This window comes from Bos taurus, chromosome 6, assembly GCF_002263795.3.
Source record: "Bos taurus isolate L1 Dominette 01449 registration number 42190680 breed Hereford chromosome 6, ARS-UCD2.0, whole genome shotgun sequence".
Lineage (NCBI taxonomy): Eukaryota > Metazoa > Chordata > Mammalia > Artiodactyla > Bovidae > Bos > Bos taurus.
In genome coordinates, this window is record NC_037333.1 from 35916225 (window position 1) to 35940329 (window position 24105).

The following is a 24105-nucleotide window of genomic DNA, read 5'->3' on the forward strand; positions in this document are numbered from 1 at the left end:
TGACTGTTTTGAAGCACTTTCTTCACTTTGCTTCTGCAATACTACACTGTCCTGATTTTCCTCTGATCTTATTAGACACCCTTTATTAGTCCTGTTTGCAAAATCTGTCTTTTCCAGACCTCTCAAAGTTGGAACATGGAAAGGCTCAGTCCTATGACCTCTTCTCAAGCTATGCTTATCATGGGTATGTTCATCCAGGTCCACAGTTTTGAATACCACGTTCAGGCCTATGACCTCCAAAATTATACTTCCAGCTCCAACCTCTCAGTATAATTATATTCCAAAGTATTATATCCATTTGATAGGAAAAGCTACTTAACCTTGGGGTACCCCCCAATGCAAAGCAAAAATGTGGAACCCTCTGTTAAAAAAATGAGAATTTTAAGATGGCAGCAGCAGAGCATAAAACAGATATGGGGCTTTGTGTGCATTGTCCATGGGAAACTGCATATTTCATATTCCCATGATGTCAGCCCTGCCTATTGGCTACCTGATAAATGTTCTTGGATATTGAATGAGCGTATTACACTCAATCTATATAAAGCAAAACTCCTCATTTACACTTCTGCCTAAAAAAAGACAATCTCATTTCTACCCAGGTTTTCCCCCATCTTAATAGTTTGTACCATTCACCGAGCTGTGATCAGTCACTTCAGTTGTGTCCATGTCTTTACGATCCCATGAACTATAGCCCACCAGGCTCCTCTGACCATGGGATTTTCCAAGCAAGAATACTGGATTGGGTTGCTGTTTCTTTTTCTGGGCGATCTTCCCAAGCCAGGGATCAAACCTGTGTCTCTTTTGTCTCCTGCATTGTCAGGCAGGCTCTTTACCCCTAGCACCACCTGGGAAGCCCCACTAAATGCATGGTAGACTTTAAAATTATTGTTTAACCGGTAAGTTGTATCCAAATCTTTGTGACCCTATGGACTATAGCCTGCTGGGTTCCTCTGTCCATGGGATTATCCAGGCAAGAACAGTGAAGTAGGTTGCCATTTCCTTCTCCAATTCACCCAGTTACTGAGGCCAAAAATTTGTTATTCCTCTATTTTTCTCAACTGATTCATCAGCAAGTTCTGTTGGCTCTCCCTTTGAGGTATATGCTCAAATATCTGGCATCTAAATTTTCAGTCTCAAATCATCATCTCACAGATAATTTTTCATTACAAAGAGAAAACATTCTTTTATAGTGGAAAAATCTATGAAATCACTACTTGAATCAAATGATTAAACTTGTCATTGTGGATAGGAATATAAGAAGCATAAAAATATTTTTGAGGAGTAGAAATGTTATAGAAATATTTTACTGGTTATTAAATGTAATGTAATAAAATAGTACATACTGCATAATCCTTATCTTTTATTGTAAAATATACATAAAATTTACCATTTCATCCATTTTTATGTACATAGTTTGCTGGCATTAAATACTTTGCATTGTCCCATCTTTATGTAATTATATAAATTATATCTAAATAGAGAAAAATGAAAGGACATAGAATCATATTAAATAATGCTTATGTAAGTAATGGGATTGTGTTTGACTTTTATATTCTTTTTTCTCTGTATTTTCTAAATTTTCTCTGTGAGTATAGATTATATAATTTGCAACAAGAAATAATGTCTGTTATATTTTAAATAAAGGATGACAAATGTTTCAAGAGAGATATAGATTATTAGATATAAACTGTTAGATTTTAGAGAAATCATATAGAGCTACAACTGAACTGATTATGGCTTCACTCATTTAAGAGGATAAAATCCCTTGGGTGGTGGAATTCGAAAGAGCAGTGATGAGAAGCCCAAACAGGCTGAGTTTTATCTGGATGAGTGGATATGGGTTCAGAAGGGGGATTCCAGGCTAAGAGAAATGCCTGAACAGGAACAAATGGACAGCAGAGCACATCTGTGACCATGTGCAGTTCAGCCAACCTGGACCTGCCATTCATGTGAAGGAGAGGGTAATAATATATGTGGATATGGAGAAGCAGAAGGGCCCTGCTGTATGTGTGAATCAGTTCAGTTCATTCACGCAGTCGTGTCCAACTCTTTGCAACCCTGTGGACTGCAGAACGCCAGGCTTCCCTGTCCATCACCAACTCCCAGAGCTTGCTCAAACTCATGTCCATTGAGGCAGTGATGCCATCCAACCATCTCATCCTTGTCATACCCTTTTCCTCCTGCCTTCAATCTTTTCAAGCATCGGGATCTTTTCCAATGAGTCAGTTCTTTGCATCAGGTGGCCAAAGTATTGGAGTTTCAGCTTCAGCATCAGTCCTTCCAATGAATATTCAGGGTTGATTTCCTTTAGGATTGATTGGTTTGATTTCCTTGGAGTCCAAGGGACTCTCAAGAGTCTTCTCCAACACCACAGTTCAAAAGCATCAATTCTTCGGCACTCAGCCTTCTTTATGGTCCAACTCTCACATCCATACATGACTACTGGAAAAACCATACCTTTGACTAGACGGACCTTTGTCAGCAGAGTAATGTCTCTGCTTTGGAATATGCAGTCTAGGTTGGTCATAGCTTTTCTTCCAAGGAGCAACCATCTTTTAATTTCATGGCTGCAGTCACCATCTGCAGTGATGTTGGAGCCCCAAGAAATTAAGTCTCTCACTTTTTCCACTGTTTCCCTCTCTATTTGCTGTGAAGTGATGGGACCAGATGCCATGATCTTTGTTTTTTGAATGTTGAGTTTTAAGCCAGCTTTTTCACTCTCCTCTTTCACTTTCAGGGCTTCCCTGGTAGCTCAGATGGTAAAGCGTATGTCTGCAGTGTGGAGACCCAGGTTCGATCGCTGGGTTGGGAAGATCCCCTGGAGAAGGAAATGGCAACCCACTCCAGTACTCTTGCTTGGAAAATTCCATGGATAGAAGAGCCTGGTAGGCTACAGTCCATGGGGTTGCAAAGAGTCGGACACGACTGAGCGACTTCACTTTGACTTTTATCAAGAGTCTCTTAAGTTCCTCTTTACTTTCTGTCATAAGAATGGTGTCATCTGCCTATCTGAGGTTATTAATATTTCTCCTGGCAATTTAGATTCCAGTTTGTGCTTTACCCAGTCCAGCATTTCTCATGATGTGATCTGCATATAAGTTAAATAAACAGGGTGACAATATATAGCCTTGACGTACTCCTTTCCCAATTTGGAACCAGTCCATTGTTCCATGTCTGGTTCTAGCTGTTGCTTGTTGACCTGCATACAGATTTCTCAGGAGGCAGGTAAAGTGGTCTGGTAGTCCCATCTCCTGAAGAATTTTCCACAGTTTGTGTGTGTGAATAGAATTTCAGTTTTACTTTGTTAAGCTATGAAAAGCAATTAAAGCTTTTTGATATTACAGTAGTGTTTTGGGAAGATCAGTTCTGTATAATCTGTATTTATTGTGGGAAAGACCAAAATCCATAACCTACTATGAAAGCTGTCATCCAGAGGCTGTGTGTGTGTGTGTGTGTGTTCAGGCAGTCAGTTGTGTCTGACTCTTTGCAGCCCCCTAGACTATAGCCTGCCAGGCTCCTCTGTCCATGGGATTTTACAGGCGAGAATTCTGGAGCAGGTTGCCATTTCCTACTCCAGTGGGTTTTCCCAACCCAAGGAACTGAACAGGATTGAACCTGTGTCTCTGGCATCTCCTGCACTGGCAGGCAGATGCTTTGCTACTAGCACCAACCTGGGAAGCTCCCATTCAGAAATTAACTAATAAAAATTTTAACTATGGGGAGGGGTGAGGAACATGGAAAAGAACAGGTATAGTGAACTTACCAAAAATGAGAGAGGCAATATTATCTCATTTAAGCTTCTCTTTGTGACAGAGTATCCATTCAGTTATCATTTGGTTTGGCCACACTCTCCCATTTATCTGTTTCATATAGAGTGACTTGAAGTCTAGGCTAATATTTCTAGAGGTACTCATATTTGTCCAAACATATTTTACTAGGTTGTTTCCAGACTTTTCAAATTGGATTATTTTACAATTTAGAGTTGTCTTCCTGAAGCAACATTTTGGAAACCTATTATGAAATTAGAACTCATTTTTCAATGCATTTTTTTCTTTTTAAATAATGAATTAACTGCATTGCCTATTTGGAGGAGACCGTTGCTTTTATTAACTTTATGTATTTATTTATAGGTCCTAATTTATTTGAAATTTTGTTATCTAACTCTATATCTCCGTACTAAAATTCAATGAGGAAAAAGTTTTTGGATTCATTTATGAATTCTAATAATGCTCTACACATGAATAGCACTAGAAAAAGAAGATATTTATGCAGTTATTTAATGCAATGGGTCAGTTCTCTGAAGTGTTGAATTTCAAATAAAATTTTAAAGTCAGATCCTTTAAAATGCTGTAGGGATGTTGACACTTTAGGGCACCACTACTGTGATTTTTAATTTTTTTTTTTTATTGAGGTACAGTTGATTTACAGTGTTATACAATTAAAGTGTACAATATAGCAATTCACATCTTTATAGATTATTCTCCATTTAAAGTTATTGTAAAATAGTGGCTATATTCCCTGTGCTATATAATATTTCCTCCTAACTTATTTTATACCTAACAGTTTGTACCTTTTGATCCCCTACTCCTATTTTGCCCTTCCTCTCTTTCCTCTCCCCACAGGTAACCACTAATTTGTTCTCTGTATCTGTGAGTTTGTTTTTATTTTGTTATGTTAATTTGCTTTATTTATGTGATTTTTTTTTAAATGTGACCTATTATTGGTAATACAAATGATCACTATTTCCTCTTATTTTCTTTCTTAATATATTTTCATTTATTCATTTATTGTATGCTTGAAAGCAAAGCATTCCACTTTATGATAAAATAATTTTACCAGCTAGTGTATTGCCATTGAGATATTTTTTGCTCATGGTCAGTATTTTATGTCTCAGAAAGATGAAGAGTTTATGTCTGAGGGATACAGAATCAACAGTGATTACCAAACAGTTACCATATCACAGTAAATAATTTTGGCATTTCTCAAAGGGAGCCCTGCTGAAGTCAGCTTCGCCTCTGCAGGAAATATCATTTAACAGGGTGAAAGGTCACTGGGACAGTCTCAGGCAGCTGATCTCAGGTGTGGTAGCAGCTGTTGTGTAGGGCATGACTTATTTTGTGGGAACAGAAACGCTATTATCTGGGCTCCCGAGGGAGATTTGGAGAAAGTCATGCCCAGGGAGTCCCATTCCAGGAAAATGTGCTCAAGCACTTATTTATTGGCAGTGGTCACTAACTGAGATTCCATCTGGCAAAAATGTGGATTTTTCCCTGTCCCAGAAAGTTGGAGAACAATTATGTAAGTTGTTTCAAAGAATTTATTTTTAACCACTTTTTATGAAGAGATTGCAGTCCCTCTGTTGTTAGAAGAAATTCTTTTTTAAAGAAGAAATAGAGCTTCTGTATGAATTTCTATATAATTGTGTATTTATGTACCATAGATTGCAATTGTCTTTTTTCTTTTTATTTATTTTTATACAATTTTAATGGTTGTACTCCATTTTCAGTTTTTATGTAATATTTTGGCTATATTCCCCATGAGTAGGTACTATATTTATTATAATATACTATATTCAGTTTTTGGCTATATTCCCCATGAGTAGGTACTATAACTACTTGTCTTTTGATTTGTCAGTCTTTCTGGTGAAAGTTTTGATGCCTGTATTGGAAATGCTGGAACCAGTTAGTGAAGTCAAGGTGTCAATGGGGTGGAAAGGGGAACCCTGAGTGGTGCCTCTCCAGCTGTGGAGCCTTTCAGCCTTGCCCTCTACCCGCTATGGCAGCTCTACAGGAGCCTAAAACCCAAATAAGTGAACTGTGGGTGCCACTGTGGGCTCCACCAAGGCCTCAGGTGTGTTTTAATGAAACAACTCCATACACCATTTTAAAAGCAAGATCTATCATTAGAATTAAAGAGGTGTGTCTTTCGAAAAAGGGGCTTCTCCTGTGGTTCTGTGGTAAAGAATCCACCTGCAATGCAGGAAACGCGGGTTCGATTCTTGGGTCAGAAAGATCCCCTGGAAGAGAAAATGGTGACCCACTCCAGTATTCTTGCCTGGAGAATTCCATGGACAGAGGAGCCTGGCCAGCAATAGCCCATAGGGCTGCAAAGAGTCAGACACAACTGAAGTGACTTAGCATGCAGCTTGTCTTTGAAAAAACAATTACATAATTTCTATCCCCATGGGATTTTTTCCAGCAATCTTTAATTATATACTAAACAATTCAAATAAGTAATGAAATATTTTAATTATGTTGATTTTATTAATTATTTTTTATTTGGGCCTTAAGTAAAGCAAGCATCTTTGTTTCCGCTGTAACTAAAGAAAATTAGTTTACCTAACTAGAAATTTCTTATTCCTATTAGCATGAACCTGCTTTAAATGTCACTGTTTTGCTTTCTAAAATAAATCTTTTATGAGGCTTTATAATCATTCTTTGAGTTAAGAAATGCTATAGTTTTTTTTTTTTTAACATAAAAACAGTTGATAGTCTACCTGTCATTTCCATGTATTTATTTCTTAGAGGAATACAATTTAAAATACAAAGTTTAATTTTCCATCTTTTCTGTTTGTTCCTCTTCCCCTCAATACCCCATGCCAACCACTTCCTTCACCTACTGCAACAAAGCTGTCTTCTACCATTACACAACACACACACACACATGCACTCACTCACTCACTCTCATACTCTGTTGACTCAGAGTAGCAAAAGAGGTTTGTTCTGGTCCACTGTCTGTCTTTGGTTCTGACATCCATTATTACACTGTATGTTGTTATTGCTTAGTCGCTAAGTCATGTCCGACTCTCTTGTGACCCCAGGGACTGTAGCCCTCCAGGCTCCTCTGTCCATGGGATTTCCCAGGCAAAAATACTGGAGTAGGTTGCTATTTCCTTCTGCAAGGGATCTTCCCGACTCAGGGATTGAACCTGCGTCTCCTGCATTGCAGGAGGATTCTTTACCACTGAGCCGCTTGGGAAGCCCTTATTTAATATATTTGCACTCACCTAAATATACAACTCAGACCAAAAGAAAGGATTATTTCTTTCCTGTAGCCAGTTGATAATGTGTGCTATTGATGAGTAAACATAATGCTTTATCATCTTTAAAAGCTTTCATATCGTGGAAATGCTGTGGCATTCAGATGCCAGCTTCATATCAGCCACTTGCTATCTGCATGCTGAAGATAACTTCTTCATTTGCACAACTATTAAAATGAACACAGCATAACTTCTCAGTACATGCTGATAACCTTCATGCACCACCCCTTCAGTTTCTTCTCCCTTCTCGCCTTTATTTTTGACACTGGCTGTGGTCGATAATGATCCTATCTGCTGATGAGCCCTGGACTTCACTAGTGTTCTCACCCTGATTGCTGGAGAGCAAGTTTAGTCAGAATCCTGTGCAGTGGTACCAGGTATCTAAATTATATGTACCCTAAAAATCCTGGCTTCATAATTACAAAAACTCCTGTCAGATTTAATCATTACCATTTATGAATACTGTGTGAGCATCTTGTGGAAGGTTTTGCTCTTTAGTGCAATTTATAAAGATTGATAAAAATATGAGGAAGAAACTTTGCCTGAGAAGTACTTTCTTACCAAACCTGTAAGAAAGAAATTATTTCAACATATTTTTTCTTAGGAAACAAATCAATCTGATGTTAAAACAACATATGAAAACAAAATAATGTGGCCAAGAAATGTTCTCAGTTCTTCAGTTGCTTCAAATTGATGTTGAAATTAAAACAAATGAAGCCACATCATTTTTGGAGCAGTTGTTGCTCTTGATATCACAAGTGCAAACAAACCTATTGCCAAACACTTGGAATCTGCTGAAGAAGTTATGTAAGAAAATTAGAAGTCTGCAAGCCAGCTGAAATGTAGAAAAGGAAATAGACAGCCTGGGAGAGATTGGGTAATGTAAAGTGCTTAAAAGATTTTGAAAGTTTTGGATAGAATCTTACTTTATGCATCTCTACGATAGCACACCAGTGTATAACCCCAATAGTTTATTTCTTTAACTAGTTATTGGTTATCATTATCCTTCATTTGAATCTAAAAGAGGTGTCGACTTTATCTCTGATGCAAACCTGGAGAAGGGAAAGGCTACCCACTCCAGTATTCTTGCCCAGAGAATTCCATGGACAGAGAAGCCTGGCAGGCTACAGTCCATGGGGTTGCAAAGAGTCGGCCATGACTGAGTGACTTACAAAAAACAAACCAAAAGCCTAAAATAGGAAATGTTTAAAAAGTAGGTAGAAACATTGCTTGATAAGTGAAAATCTAATCAAAGAAGCTATGCTCAGACTCTGAAGAGAGATTGATATTCATTCATTCATTCAGCACTGTTGGATGTCTGCTCTGTGTAATGGCTGCAGGAAAAATACAATTGTTACCTGGAGAACTTTCTTTCCAATAGGGAGAAAATATTTAAATTTAAATATTAAAGAGACATTGTGCTGGGCAAAGGGCTGTCTGAGTTAAAATGGGTAAGAGTTTTGTTTCATCTTGCCTAATTCTGAGAGTGCACAGAATTTTTCCAGGAGAAAATGGCATGGGAAAATAGTCTAAACAAAGGGTAGATGTTTGGCATAGGTAAGTTCAGAACAGATTTGAAAATGGTGTCCAGGTAAATCTGGATTGGGTTCCTTAGGTGATATAAGCAGCTGATCTGGAGGAGAATATTGAGGTTAATCAGCAGTCTTAATCATCATATTAAAAGAATTGGAGTTCATTTAAGAGGTAGCTGGGAGCTCCTAAAGCTTTTCAGAAGAGCAGTGAGTATCCAGTTCGCAACCACAGTAGGAAATTCACTCTAATAATGAAATGTATTCACTGGAGATTGAATGGAAGCAAAAAGATCATCCTGAAGGTTATCATGATACTGTAGATGACCAAGACCCACTGAGTAAAGAGACATGACAGAACAATCAACAGATTTGGTTGATTTGGAAAGGGAGGAGTAAAGATGACTCATGCTTTGAGTCTGATGCACAGAAAGAATCATAACATCATTAACAAGAGGGGCCAGGAGGAGGAGAATTGGGGAATCAGATAATATGAAGCTTTGAACGTGTTGATTAGGGTGATAATACTAATAATTATTGAGCACTTATTTGCCAGGAACTATTTTACGTGTTTTATATGCATGATCTCATTTATTCCTCAGAGCAACTTCAGAGCTTTTAAACAGCTTGCCCAAGTTTACGCTGCCTGTCTGTGGTAGAGCTGGAATCCAATCCCTAGGAGCGTAATTCCAGAGTACACTTTATTAAACTCTAATGGAGTGCCTGTATTGAAAGATGTGGGGCTAGAAGATGAGGCGGAAAGGGTATAAGAGAGGAGGGAAGACAGATGAAATAAAAGGAGGATGGAATAATCAGGATGCTTGGAGAATGCCCAGGAAAGATCACAGAGAACCAAAGACTTTCAGAAAACTGAAGATGGGTGTTTCTGTAAAAGTTAAGAGGAGAACGAGATCTAAGCCAAGGCATTTAGATTAAGTGACCAAAAGAGCATTGGTGGCTTCAAAAGCAGTTTCAGACATGTGGTGAAGTCTGCAGTACATCGGTGTGAGGCAGAGGAGTAATTTCGGGGAAAGTGGGAGGAGCAGAAGTAGGCTTTGGGCAGCCTGTCAGTGGGAAGGGGAGGCAAATGGCACTGCGTCACCAGAGGGTAGGAGTGCTGAGGGAAAGCTTTCAAGGCTGGGGGCACTCGCTAGGGTGCCTGTCGGACTGGGGACAGACTTAAGATGGGGGAGAAGAGAAAATGATGAGATTCAATACATGGATAAGCAGTTTGAGTCCTGTGGGTGGGGATGTGTTCCCCTAGACTAGGAAGAAGTCAAAAAGAATCAAGCAAGGTGTACGTGTGTGTGCATGTGTGTGTGTGTGTGCGTGCGTGTGTGTGTGTGTGTGTGTGTGTGTGGATGTGTTCCCCTAGACTAGGAAGACATCAAAAAGAATCAAGCAAGGGACGTGTGTGTGTGTATATGTGTGTGTGTTAGGTGTTAGTGGTGGTACTTCAACACTTAATGCAAAAGAGACCAAAGGAATAGACTCATATTTGATGATCTTGACTTTCTTCGTAAGTTTAGGAAGCAAAGTAATTAGTGACATAAGAGAGGTTCAGATTTGTAGTATTGGAAATCAGCAGTTTCTTTGGGAATGCAGTCAGAGATCAAAGACAGCTACAAGCTAGACACATAGTACTGAGGTTCAGGCCAAGATTAAATAGGACTTTTTAATCTACCCAGTTGCCAGCATTCTGTGACTTTCTTTTGCAATGTTTAGCAGCCTGGCAGTAGGTCACCCAGCTGGCAGGATGTATACAGGGTGAAGAAGCAGAGGATGCTAGTGAACCTGTTTTGGAAAAACTGAATGCTAAGGACAGCCAGCAACACATCTTTTTTTAAAGCTGTGTGCTCGTCGGTTTGGGTGCAGGTTGTCCTCCGCAGACGTGGACAAACAGGTGGAGCTGAAGAGAGAGCTCAGGAGGAGGAGGGGGAGTGGGGGAGGCCGCGGTATGCTGGTTATGAGAGGCGCACCTTGCAGGGCATGTGGAGGAAATGTGGTCCGGGAGTCCAAGTTTGAGAAACTGGCACTGCAGGGGTTCAGAGAGTGGAGCTTCTGCTACCTGATAATGAGGGATTGACATGAGGATGTGGGCCGTGGAGGAATAAAGCTATCCCAGTGATCCAGACTCTGTTGTGGTTTGAGAGGAGGAGCCGCGGGCCAAGTATAAATTCAAAAATGATCATCTAGTCATGCCCTGAAAATCAACCAAAAGTGAAAGGAGGAATTATTATAAATAAAAAATGGAGACTTGAAAGGGCAGGTAATTACTGAGTTATAGTGTTAGGTGATTTTCAGAAATAACCACTGACATCTCACTCGTAATATGGCATGTTAGCGAGATGTTGATAGGAAGATTTATCAGGAAATGTATGTGGAATCAGATAAATTTTAAATGTTAAAATTTGACATTAAAATTTGAATGTTCCTATTTAGTATTTTACATCTAGTATGTATTGAATGTAAATTATTATATGAGTTAACATATTTTTTGTAATGCTGGGTCCTTTATTATTGGTCTTATGTCTCTTTTAGCCATACAGTATTGATATATTCATAAAATTAAAAGAGAAGATATGGTTTCTATCACTTGAATTTTAACTATTTCTAAAAATATGTTATCCTATGAAATATTTTAAAAACTCATGTAGAACAGATTAAGCACTATGCTGTACAGAAGAGATCTGAAGCAGACCTGAGCAATCCTGAAACCAGTTTCTGTTCTGCCACTAACTTTCCATGTGAAGTTTCCAAATTGCTTCATTTTCTAGTACCAAGTTTACTCATCAGTGAAATGATGTCATGATATGTAACAGTGATTTCCTATCTCCAGAAATGAAGTGTTAAGCAAGATACAGAGATGCATTTTTGAAAGGTAAAAAATGTAAGAAATATGTAAAACAAGATTATTGTTGCTGGAGAACGATTAGAGTTTCTAAGTCTAGAATCAAAACACTGTACTGATACCTTCAATAAAAGTAAGTTCTGAATTTACTTTAAAACACTTAAAACTTCCATTGTTTTAAATGGCTGATTTTAGTTATTGATTCTATCATAATTTCTAAATATAACTTTTAGGATGACTAATCCATCATCATAAATATGATAGAGTATTTAGTCAGACAGTGAATATTTTTATTAGTAGGTATAGCAAAGGAGAGTGGATGCTTACAGTAGGGCTTTGTATTCTAAATTCAGAATTATGAGTGATCTGTAAGAAATCTGGGGAAAACTACAGGGGAAAAGGATACCTTTTTGGTCATACAAGCCCCCTCTGTTTCTGAATGTTGTGGACTCTGGCCCTCTGCCCTTGTACTAAAAGTGATGCTCTGGGCTTTGTTGTAACTCTCAGCAAGTCCTATGCTGTGAAGGAAAGCTTAATAAAATATATTTCTAGGTTTGTTCTGCAGTATTTGAAACCTATGGATTAACAGTTATGTTCCTAAAACAACACATTAGTATTCCCCACTGAAGAGGAAAATAAGGGAAAGTTAGGTAACTAACAGGCATTTAGCAGCCCTTATGAGAAGCTGATTTGGTGTTACCTGTAAAAAAAAAAAAAAATCAATAAATAACCAACCTACCAAAAATATGCTGATGATATTCTTAGAGGAAAATGGGTATTTAAATAAACACATTCAATTTTATAAGGATAAAATGCAGAAATAATAAGTTGAAATATTTCCATGGGAAATAGTCACATTGATCCCTTGAGACCCTGAGCAGTCAGTCTTAGGACGTGTGTTCTCCCCAGAAATGAGAGCTACGTGCCTTGGGAGATGTCACCAGTGACTAGTAGCCACCGCAGTGTAAACATCAGCAGGAAATAAATATGGGTAGGGCAGGGGTCTAGAAGAGTGCCTGCGTGCCTTCTGGAAGAGTATCACGCCTTTCAGTGTTAGTGGTTTGATTTTTTTTCTTTGTTCTTTTTTAAGAAGAAAAGAGATAGGACGCAGCTTATTCCTTCTGTCACAGAAACCTTCAGTTTCAGAGGCAGTGTCTTTCCTTGACAAATGGATTTCCTTGTTGGCAGTCTCCGTACTGAGGAGTCAAGGGACTCTGCTCTTGCCGCAGTTATTGGTTGTTTCCCCAGACTGACAAGCCCGTCTGTGGAAGGGCTCCGAGGAAAGTTTCGTGTTACCAGAATTAGGCAAGCCCGCTGAGGAGCCAGGGGAGGAGCAGCAGCCGCCGCAAAAGAAGCAGCGCCTTTAAGCCCTCCAGCAGCTGCTCCTCTGATTGGCTGGGTGGTTCAGCTGCTTCCCTGGAACAGAGGTCAAAGTGGACTGCAGTGGAAATGTAAGAGAGGCAGCGATCGAATAGCACTGCTTGAAGAAGTTTGGAGGCAGAGAGCAGCGGGACGCTGGCAGACTGCAGAGCAAGCTGCTTCTCCGGCGGTGAGGCGCAACCTCCCGCCCCCAGCCTGGCCCAGCCGCTGTGAACACCCGGTCCCTGCACAGACGCCCCCACTAGGCGCGGAAGAGACAGTTGTGAGGGTCCCTTGCTAATTTACAGACAAGGATGGCTTGTGAAATCATGCCTCTGCAAAGGTAGTATTCTTTCCTGTTTGGGTTTTTTCTTCCGTATTTTCTGAGTGGTGTAAAACTATATAACTTTGCCGATACTTGGCATCTTTCAGTAATCTGCTGCAAACTCAAGACCAGAAAAATGTAAACATATTGCTTCTTATGCTGGCACTTATGCCCAACTTCTTATCTTCTTCACTGTTCGGTGAAGAAGAATAAAAATAAATATAAGAAAATAGCTTTGACATCTGAAGAAAAACAGAAACTGAAGAATATATTGAGCATGCTTAAAATAAAACTGAATTAGAAACTGAATGAGTTTCTAAGTGATGTTATGAAGCTGTGGTGAGCTCTAATCTCATTTTGAAGGATGACGACAGGGGAAAGACCTTTTAAAAATGCATTTTAGGAGCCCTCTGCATTGAATTTTATATCTAGACAAGGATTTTCTATCAATAAGTAATTTATAATACATGGACCTAGATGTAAAGATATTATTTCCCCATGAATAATTCTAGATAGGTTTATTACACAGATGACACCTTTAAACAAACAAACCAAACTGCTCTGTAAGAATGATTGAGCACAAGGCTCTGTTTTGTTCATTAATGGTTGTAATATGGATTGGGGGGTGGGGTGGAGGAGTTATACTAAAGAAGAGAAAAGTAAGTTTAAACAAAAGGCATGTCAAAAAAGATCACTGTTGGTAAATTAAGTGAATAAGATGTCCTGGAATGTTGAAGCTGAAAGTCACCTCTGAGGTGACGGAGTCTAGCCCTCCAGTTTCACGACTAGAAGATGAGGCTTGGGGTAAATCCTCAGTTGCCCAAGGTCATGTTTTAGGATTTTTAGAATTTCTTTTGCCAATCATGTTATACTATTTCAGCTACAACTGCTGTACATGCTGTGGCATTTGATTCTATGTAAATGCTTCCTCTAAGAAAACTATAGAGAGTTTTATTAATGGAAGTGATTTTAAAAGTCACGTAGTAAATATGGTTTATCCATAAGAGGGAAACCTAGACAGAAAATGAATTTCTTTTTTAAAAACCATTTTACCAGACGGTTATGTTTTAATATGAAAATAAGGCAAACCAAAGTTGAGTGTTCATTTGCAAGATGGTTCCTGCAGATGTACCCTGTGAGATAAAATGGTATAATTGTTTTTCTTTCGCTGTAATGACAACTGCACTGTAATGGAACTTGATGCGGATGTCCCTGGAATTCCTTTTCCAAAATTGATAACCCAAGGGAGCAGAAAGTGATTGATGGATAGATCTGAAATTTGTTTATATTAATTCAGTGGGAAGTGCCATGCATTTGAAACTTGCAAGAAGACTAAAAACTAATGTACACTTTTTGGACTCTTGATGTAGTTTCCAGCTTTAAAGCTGGGGGCTTATTTTTTCTTATAACGGTGTCAGTTCTTAAGTGTCTTAAGCACATCCTTTCTAGAACTGAACTCTGTAATAAGCTGCACAATGATATAATAACTGTTAAGAAAATAGATCTGTATTCTGCTAAAATATTGTTTAGGGAGTTAAGTTGATGAAAGCTAGAATAGAATCAGCGTAATTTCTTCCAAAATTATTAGTCCTTAGTCCTTATTAATTATTAGTCCGTATAAATAAACCTATGTAAGAGGAATAATGTGAATTTGCATTCAAGATTGCTGATCACTGTATTCACTGTCTCCCTATGTCTGCGGATTTAATTTGGTTACCTTGCAATCCTCACTTCAGCCTGTGCCTGCCTGTGATCAAACACCTCTTGAAGGCAAGGAACAGGTAGGCTTGTGTGGTTCTCTTTGTTAAGGGAAGTTAAGCGCTTGTGTAGAAAACTTTCTGGTTCCTACACATAATTGCTTCTTCCAAGCCCAATACAGTGTCTTTGGCTACAGTGTCTTTCTGTGATCTCTAGCAGAGGTGACTGTTGCCAGCCACCCCCACTGTTATCCTGCCTGGAGCAGGAAAGTTGCAGAGTCTTGCATTGTGGGCCGAATGCATTGCTCCATTCTGTTTAAGAACAGAGGGGCTAGAAACTGAATTAACAGTGGATGAGGGAAAGAATAACTTTAAATACCAGTTAAGAGAAATTCATGCTCACTCATGTTTGTACTGAGCAGAGAGCCCAGTGCTTCTCATACTTTAGCTGCATGAGAATTACCTGGGGAACTTATTTTAAAATCAGTGTCTTCCTGCTCCTCTCTTTCCCTAGACTTACTGAATCTGAATCTGGGTGTGACAGGGAAGTATTGACATTTTAACAAGCTTCCTGAAAGTAAGTGTGGTACAAATGGTCCACGCACTCAGAGAAACACTGATCTAAACTCTAGTTAATGATTATAACTTATATAAAGCCATTGACAGCAGGTATATGTAAGATGCTAACACTATACTACTCAACATCCCCGAATAACATATTGAATATCAGGACCTTATGTGAAGTGTCTTTGTCTTAATTGATGTTTTCATTTACTAGATGGTCAGTGTTACATATTAAAACAAAAGATACTTACAGTGTCTTTTAATGTTTTCTTTATGACTGAATACCACTCTGTATTGCCAGTGATACTAAGGGAATGAAGACACAGTTCTGCTTCAGAGAGCTCACATGCTAGTGAGGACACAGACACATTACCAGACAATTACATGTGGTGAATTCAGTAATGGACATTATAATTAACATGATAATAGAGATGTGCCTGCATGGATAATATTACCTTATGTTTTATTTAACCTCATATAAGTGTATGATCTTTTTAGAGGGCATATTTGTACCCCAATGTCTACTTAGCTTGTAATTCCCATGAGTGACTTTTTAGCCTTTCTTAGCATGTTGTGAAAGTGTATAGAAGATAAATTTGTTACTGCTAATCAGTAACTAAGATGAGAATAACAGACTGAAGGCTAAGAAGGAAGTAAAATACTTTGGTTCCCTTTAATGTATTTTACTATCTGTTTATAACTTAACATAATTTGCAGACTTTCTCCAGGATGGAAGTGACTATGTTGAAACTTACCATTTTTAGGAAAACTGCAAAGGCTGAATGTTTAAAATTTGATCCTCTGTAAAGAACTCAGTTCTTAAAATTCACTTCAAAATGACTTAAACTAATGATAGATATTATAATACATCTATTGAGATGGTTAAATTATTCTAGTTATTTTTAGAAACACTAAAATATTTGTGCTCTGTAGCATTGTATTGATATTCTTGACAGCTAAAAAAGTGCTTCCAAGGAAATAGAATAATATCGGAATTAAGTAGAGAAACTATATAAAGATTTGAAACAAGTTTTTCTCAGGTACTAAATTTACCTTCCGGGTTTACCTGGTGGCTCAGTGCTAAAGACGCTTGCCTGGTGGGCTCAGTGGTAAAGAATTTGCCTACCAGTGCAGGAGACGCGAGTTCGGTTCCTTGTCTGGGAGGATCCCCTGGAGAAAGAAGTGGCAATCCACTTCAGTATTCTTGCCTGGAAAATCTGGACAGAGGAGCCTGGAAGGCTATAGTCCATGGAGTCGCAAAAGAATCAGACAAGACTTAGCGACTAAACAACAACAAATTTACTTTCTATCACTAAAGAGATAGTTTATTAGACTCTAGACTTATACCTCAAGCGCCTTTCGTGATTCGTATTCCATTGTATTTTTTTTTCCCTTGGATATTGTGGATCTGTAGGTGAGGATCTCCATTTTATATGTAGAAGGTTTCAATAGGCCAAGAAATAGTCTTTACTCACTCTTATGTCCATGACAAAGCTCTCAACTTCACAGTAGTATTTTGATTTGCTAGATTAACTTTCAGATAGTCACTAACTCATCTTATGGCCACAAAAACTAATGATGAAAGATGAAGTTAAGTGCACTAATGACTAATCTAGATTCCTTTGATTTTAATGCATTGTCATCTGCTTTCACATCCTTTTTTCCATTTGATTTATTTATAAAAGTGGGAAACTGAAATCAGTAATGTCAGTATAACTTTCTTTTCATTACTTCATCAAACAAATTATGATATTCAATATACATAATTGAATATTTATTTCATGATGGTGAAATATACCAAATTGCAAATTGCAATGGCTCTTTAAGAAGATTTATAGCAACAGTATTAATTAACATATATTAGTGATCCAGCATGGGAAAATTTCACTGAACCCCTTATCAACAGAATCCATCTGGCCTTTCTAAGTATTGGTTTTGGGAATATTCTTTTGCAAACAAGTAAACTTTGGTAACATGGGGATGATGGGGGACTTAACCAAGGAACAACCCCGGCAATAATGGGCCAGCTTTTGAATCTCCTGTGTGATGTTAGAGAGCCCTCTACTGTTTGTGGTGGTGACGCCTTAGGTTAATTTATCTGAAAACGCATGCTATTCCAAACTTGTTTGCACTTTGATAGCACTCAACCTCCCCAACCTTCCCTTCTATGACCCACCTCAGTCTCAGAGGGAGTTAAAAGCTGCCTTACCTCAAGTCTGGGTTAACCCTTCCGGGGTTGAGTATCTGAATTTTGATTTCATCACCAGTGTGGTCTGTATTTGATAGTAATGAGAATGAGTGAGGACAAAGGAAGACTTCCATGGGCTCTGCTGTCATGTGATGGTTGCAGTGGCTCTGAAGTCTAAATATTTGCTGTTTACCCCAAACAAAGAAGGTAGTGTGAATTAAAGTGACGGTTATTCTTAAACTTTACAGAGATCACCCTATCTAAACTACTGGGGGAAAAGGAGAGGTATTAGAGAGTCAGCAAAAAACAGTGGGGGAAAGCAATGAAAAAATAGTAAACTTGCTGTCAAGAAACATATCCAGATATCCAGATGCTGGCAGTGAGTTAGCCATGTGAATTTGGGCAAGTCATTTTCTTTACCTAAGAAGTGGGGGTGATAATGCCTAACATACTTACTTAGAGGGGAAATTTTGTAGTTAAAGAATATTATCAGATCAGATCAGTCGCTTAGTCATGTCCAACTCTTTGCGACCCCATGAATCGCAGCACGCCAGGCCTCCCTGTCCATCACCAACTCCCAGAGTTCACTGAGACTCACATCCATCAAGTCAGTGATGCCATCCAGCCATCTCATCCTCTTTCGTCCCCTTCTTCTCTTGCCCCCAATCCCTCCCAGCATCAGAGTCTTTTCCAATGAGTCAACTCTTCGCATGAGGTGGCCAAAGTACTGGAGTTTCAGCTTTAGCATCATTCCTTCCAAAGAAATCCCAGAGCTGATCTCCTTCAGAATGGACTGGTTGGATCTCCTAAGAATATTATAGTTCTTCGTAAATGATAAAACTATTCAAATTTATATACTGGAGCTTTAGTCCCTAGTGTGATGGTATGTTAAAGTGGGACCTTTGGGAATAATTAGGTTTGCATGAGCTCATGGAGGTGGGGCTCCCATGATAGGATTGTGCCCTTACAAGGAGATAAAGGTACCAGAGCACAATCTCCCCATCCAGGTGGAGGTATAGCAAGAAGATGGCAGTCTACAAGCCAGACAATCTCTGGAAATGTGAGAAGTCAGTGTTTCTGTTGTTGAAGCCACCCAATCTGTGGCACCTTGTTATAGCAAACCATTAAGAATGGTTGTAAAGTGAAAGTGTTAGTTGCTAAGTTGTATCTGACTCTTTGCAACCCCATGGGCTGTAGCCTGCCGGGTTCCTCTGTCCTTGGGATTCTCCAGGCAATAATACTAGAGTGGGTAGCCATTCCCTTCTCCAAGGGATCTTCCCAACCCAGGGATTGAACCCAGGTCTCCTGCACTGCAGGCAGATTCTTTACCGTCTGAGCTACCAGGGTAATAATTGAAAGAACTTAGTAAAAAAAAAAAAAAAAGTTTACTATTCCCTTTTGCAGGTACCACCTATTCCTTTACTTTTGTTTCAGAGCCAAAGATTAGGAAATATTTCAATGTATTTGTTAATGTTTTAAAAATATTCTCTTATCCATTAATATCAACCCACTCAAAAAAGAAACTTACTGTATATTACATTCTAAATTGCTGCCTCCCAAAGGCGATCTTGCTATATCTATAATAATGATAAACAGCACTTTGCTGAACAAGAATCTCAGAGACAAATGAAAGCTTCCAGCTGCCTTGAAAACAGTTTTGTGACTAAACCAAAAATTTCTTTAAGCTCCACACAAAGCTTTGGCTTTGCAATGAAGTGAAAAAATTTTCTTTTCCTGCTCTCAAGCCAGAACAAACAGATAGAGTATGTGGCAAGCCCGTATTCAAACATTGCCTTGCCCGAACATATCCTTTTCTGGGTTCACAGTACCCTACAGAAAGTACAGTGTTTACATTACTGGCACAATGGCAGCACTCCCACCTCTAACTGTGCAGTGGGAGAAAATAAATTCTCTAAATAAGGGTGGGAGAAAGCCCGTGGCACAGTTGCAGTTCCATTAATTTTGGAATAACAGGGAACAAGATAACTTAAAATAATCAACATACAGCTATCTGAGAATGCATCCAGTTGGGAAACTTACTTTTACAAATTATAAACGGTGTGTGTTTTCAAAATGCATAATCACATGGTCGTGTCAGCACTCAGCATGGTCTGAGTGATGCTGATTTTATTCCTCAGCCACTGACGGAACACTCAGAATGTTCTGGGTACCTTGCTAGGTGCTGCAGGGGACAAAGATAAAGACCAGTCCAGGAGGTGAGGCCAGCTTCCAAACTCTGGAATTCTGGCATCATGTGCTGGGCACTGGTTTATGGCTGTGGACAGAGTGTCTGGGAACCTGCATGGAGAAGTCGCTCCCCTCTCCAGGGTGATGGAGATGGCCTCCCAGATTAGATGACATTTGAGCTGAGAGATGAAGTATTTACCAGACAGAGAGAGAAGTGCCGGAAGCATTCAAGACAGAGGGAACAGCACGTACAGACAGGGTTACGAAAGTGCAGTGCGAGGTTGATGGAAGCTCGCTGCCCTTGTGTGCCAGGTTCGGACATCTGGACTTCACCCCAAAGACAAAGAGGAAACAGGAGAGGCTTTCAGGTTAGGAAGATAAATCTGATGGGAGTATTAAGGATAAACTGGTCTGGGTGGCAGGGGAAAATGAGTATTGCCACTGTGATGGACTAAAGCAGTGGAAATGGAAAGGAAAGGTCAGATTCAAGAGATGTGTCTCTTTTTGAGATAGAATCAGTGCAGTTTGGTGACCGACCATGAGTGGGGGTGAGGGATTTTTTTTTTTTTTAAGGAGAGCAGTTGGCTGTTAATGTAACTGAAATTATTATAACAGGAATGAGGACTCTAGTGACTTCTAAACACATCTCCAGCCAGGATCCCCTGTAAAGTGCGATGTGAGACTCTCGGCTGTGTCAGCCAGTCCACAGGTAGTAATAGTTTCCTTTTGACATTCTCACTGTAGGAAAAGATGCAAAAGAGACAGAAGGTAAAGCAGTCCCACCCCTCCCTGCTTAAAAGCTTTACATCCTGTTGCTGACAGGCACACACCCTCACCAGTCCCCTCCAGTTCCCTAGAGATTGAACAATGTTCATTAGAAGGGCATCCAGGGACAGAACTAGCTGGGTAGAGGGACAGAAATGGAGTAAGATGCTCCCTAGTTCCTTCCAAGTATACTAGTTCTTTGAATTGAAGAGACAGAATATAGGTGATAAAGAATGCCACGGTCATTAGTAATCTCTAGAAGCTCTCAGTTGTATCTGACTCTTTTCGACCCCATGGACTGTAGACCGCCAGGCTCCTCTGCCCATGGAATTTTCTAGGCAAGAATACTGGAGTCGGTAGCCATTTCCTACCCCAGGGGATCTTTCCAACCAAGGAATTGAACTCACATCTCTTGCATCTTCTGCACTGGCAGGTAGATGCTTTACCACTTGTGCAACCTGGGAAGCCCAGGTCAGTAAGGAAGGTGAAATCAAAAAAGACCATGGGTCCCTGAGTCTCCTTCTTGACACCATCCTGTGGTATAAGCAGCAAAAGAATATTGAAGAGACCTGGAAATCCTCTATCAGCTCCCCCATGCTCACCTAGAATGACTTTCTCACGTCTATGTTGCTAGGTGTATCTGGACCTGCTTTCTCTCTGATTTTCTCTGTGATCCAGGCTCAACAAAATCTGTACTTTTTTGGCCCAGAGCTGATTCTGACAGTGGGGCAGAGAAGAAAAGAGTGTTTGCTGTCTGTCCTATGAGAATGTAGATCTTATTTCAGCAACATTCATTGTGTATTAATTATACCTCAAGCCAGGGAGGTGGGTTTTTAGCATAGCATTTTTCAACTGTGGGTCATGACCTTTTGGTGGTCATAAAACCAATTTAGCGGATTGTGACTAGCGTGTTTTATATTATTTTATATAAGTGAAATATGACAAAATAGAAAATATGCAAAGTAAGAATAATGCTTTGAAATGTGTGTCTCTTTTACATGTCTGTGCACTGTCACAATGTAAAATGTGTTTCTAACTGGATCGTGGCCAAAGTTTTTCAAAACACTGACTCCAGAGTGCTTATTGAGGATACTTTATTTGAATGAGAGGTTAGTACAGGAAGTCAAATCCCCATGTCAGTGTGGGAAATCGATTCTAGTCTTAGCATTCTTACAGATGAAATTCCAGAGTACAACTTATGTGTAAGATGGAGACACTTTTGTTAGGCAGGTTCTTTTTTCTGGATTTGGGGGGGAACATGTTTTTAGTAGAATTGTTAGTTTCCTAGCACGGCTGTGAGAAAACACCACAAACAGGGTAGCTGAGAATAACAGAAATTTATTGTCTCACTGTTCTAGAGGCCAGAAATCCCAAATTAACATGTTGGCAGGGCCGGGCTCCCTCAAATGACACTGGGAAATGAGTTGTCCCTGGCCTCTCTCCTTACTTCCAGGAGTTTTTGGTTGGTGGCAACACAATTCCAGTGTTCACGTGGTGTGCTACCTGTGTGTGTATCCACCTCTGTCTGCTCCAGAAGGGTGCTGGTTATATGAGTTAGAGCCCGTTACGGTAGCTTTAACTTGATCATCTCTGTAAAGACTATTTTCAAACATGATCATGTCCTGAGTTTCTTGGGGTTAGGGGAAACTTTTTGAGGAGATACTATTCAGCCCCAAACAATATATTTCAGATTTGTACTAAGCAATCAAGAAAAGAATTGACTTATTTCCCTATCTTATTGGGGGGAAGGTTGCGAATTTTGGGAAGCCTTTTGTTTGTTTTGCTTCCAAAGCACAATACCTCTTCGTGTTAGCTAAAATTTCTAGTCTTGTGAACATTAACAGTTTCAGCTCTTTGCATTTACCCATTGGTCAGGAAAAACCTATTTGCTCTTGAAGTTAAGAGGTTTGTTTTTATTTCTCCTGGCGGCTAGGTGTTGCTTTCTTAGTTAACAGCATACAAATAATAAAACTGTAAGCGAAGTTGCTTGGGTTTATAATAAAGAACTATACATATATCTACAAAAATCTCCCCCTGTACTTACAGGGGCAAACAGTTGGCCAAAAGTTGATCTGAAAACTCTTGACGTTTGTTTTCCAAGAGTAACAAGGAGAATGTTTCCTACTGTGTTCCTGAATGGAGCAGAACCAAAACCTGAGCGGCAGAGCACCAGCTGCTCCATCACACCCCAAATGGGGGGTCATAAATGCTATAAATGGGGGTCATAAATGTTAATGCCTGACACTGTGGATAAATCAAAAAGGCTCAAGTATGGCACTTTATTTTTTGCAGAAGAAGGAAGGAAAGAAAATGTGCTAATTTTCACTCACCTCATTATCCTTGAAATTTCACCTAAGAAAATTCTTCCATTTAGCACATTTGTTGCAACATGAGGAGAAAACCTGAATTCCAGAGAAAATGTTTACCTAATACTTTTAATTTTGTCTTTTTACTTGTCCCTCCCTTTTTCTCCTCCTTTGGCTATTTGCGTTTTTTAAGCCCCAGTAGAAATTTTTTTTTCTGGTTTTTCAATGAATGGAACTAATCCTTACCTATTTTGCTGTACTTTTCAATACCCAAGGAACACTTACAAACTGTTTCGTCTAGCTCAAATCATTTGAAAATGTAGTTAAAGTGTGTAGCTAAATATGCAGATTATGTTAATTTGGGGGGTAGCCAGCCACATTAACCAATTAGTAAGTTGGACTAATTGGAACATTTATCGTGACAGTTCAAAAGGGAATTGAATGGAATGGTGGTTTGATCCACTAATTGAGGGTCCATTCTGAATACCTCAGTCTGGGAATTCTCCCAACAGTACTTGGTTTTTCTTAGGCATAGAAAGCACCACGCTTTTCGCAGTTTCAGTTAGCTTGCTGTGTAATTAAATCGATAGGCATTACACTCTGTGGCTTCAGTTTAGAAATGAGTGCAGCTCAGGAAGAGATCGTAAGTCTACGTGTCATCCATTTATGTGCATTTACCAATCTTGAGTCACATCCAAAGGTAAGTTAGTATAGCACAGGAAACTCTACTCAATATTTTGTAATGATCTTTATGGGAAAGAATCTGAAAAAGAAAGGATATATGTATATGTGTAAATGAATCACTTTACTGTACACCTGAAACTTACACAACATTGTAAGTCAATTATACTCCAAGATAAACTAAAAATTAAATGTAAAAAAGGTACGTTAGATAGGCCCCCACTAAAACACTTCTATCTTTGTTATTGCCCTTCTCAGCTGTAGCTTCTTACATTTGGACTATTACTTGGGTCTATTTGATAAATGTTCTTCCCACAGGCAGCTGTTGTGAGAGAATATAACACCACATGTCTAAGGACATTAAGCACTCAATGGCCTGATGAACATGAGATGATTGCTCAAATCTCTCAATGTATTTGAATTTTTTAAAAAAGCAAAGCAATTGGCTGCTTAAATTTGGCTATTATTCAGAGTCAGCAAACAAGAAATAATTAAAACATGGCGTTTTTACTAGTAACCAAGGAAGAAATTGAATGAATTCCAAGTTGCTACAGTTTGTCATTGGCTTCATTTCATGACACACACTCCCCTTTTCATTCACAGTACATGTGCTT

At 39.1% G+C, this 24105-nt stretch overlaps 1 protein-coding gene across 15 annotated transcripts in view; it reads left to right on the forward strand.

Annotated features, from left to right (window-relative positions):
• Positions 1-24105, forward strand: part of FAM13A (family with sequence similarity 13 member A) — a 337193-nt gene that overhangs the window by 220749 nt on the left and 92339 nt on the right. For 2 of the 15 annotated variants that reach the window (XM_005207751.5, XM_010806007.4), the window contains exons 1-2: positions 12860-13121; positions 14840-14884. The exons of 11 other annotated variants lie outside the window; for them this stretch is intronic. In XM_005207751.5, coding sequence (XP_005207808.2) covers positions 13093-13121; positions 14840-14884 — 74 coding nt within the window. In that variant the 5' untranslated portion in view covers positions 12860-13092. 15 annotated transcript variants of the gene reach the window in all.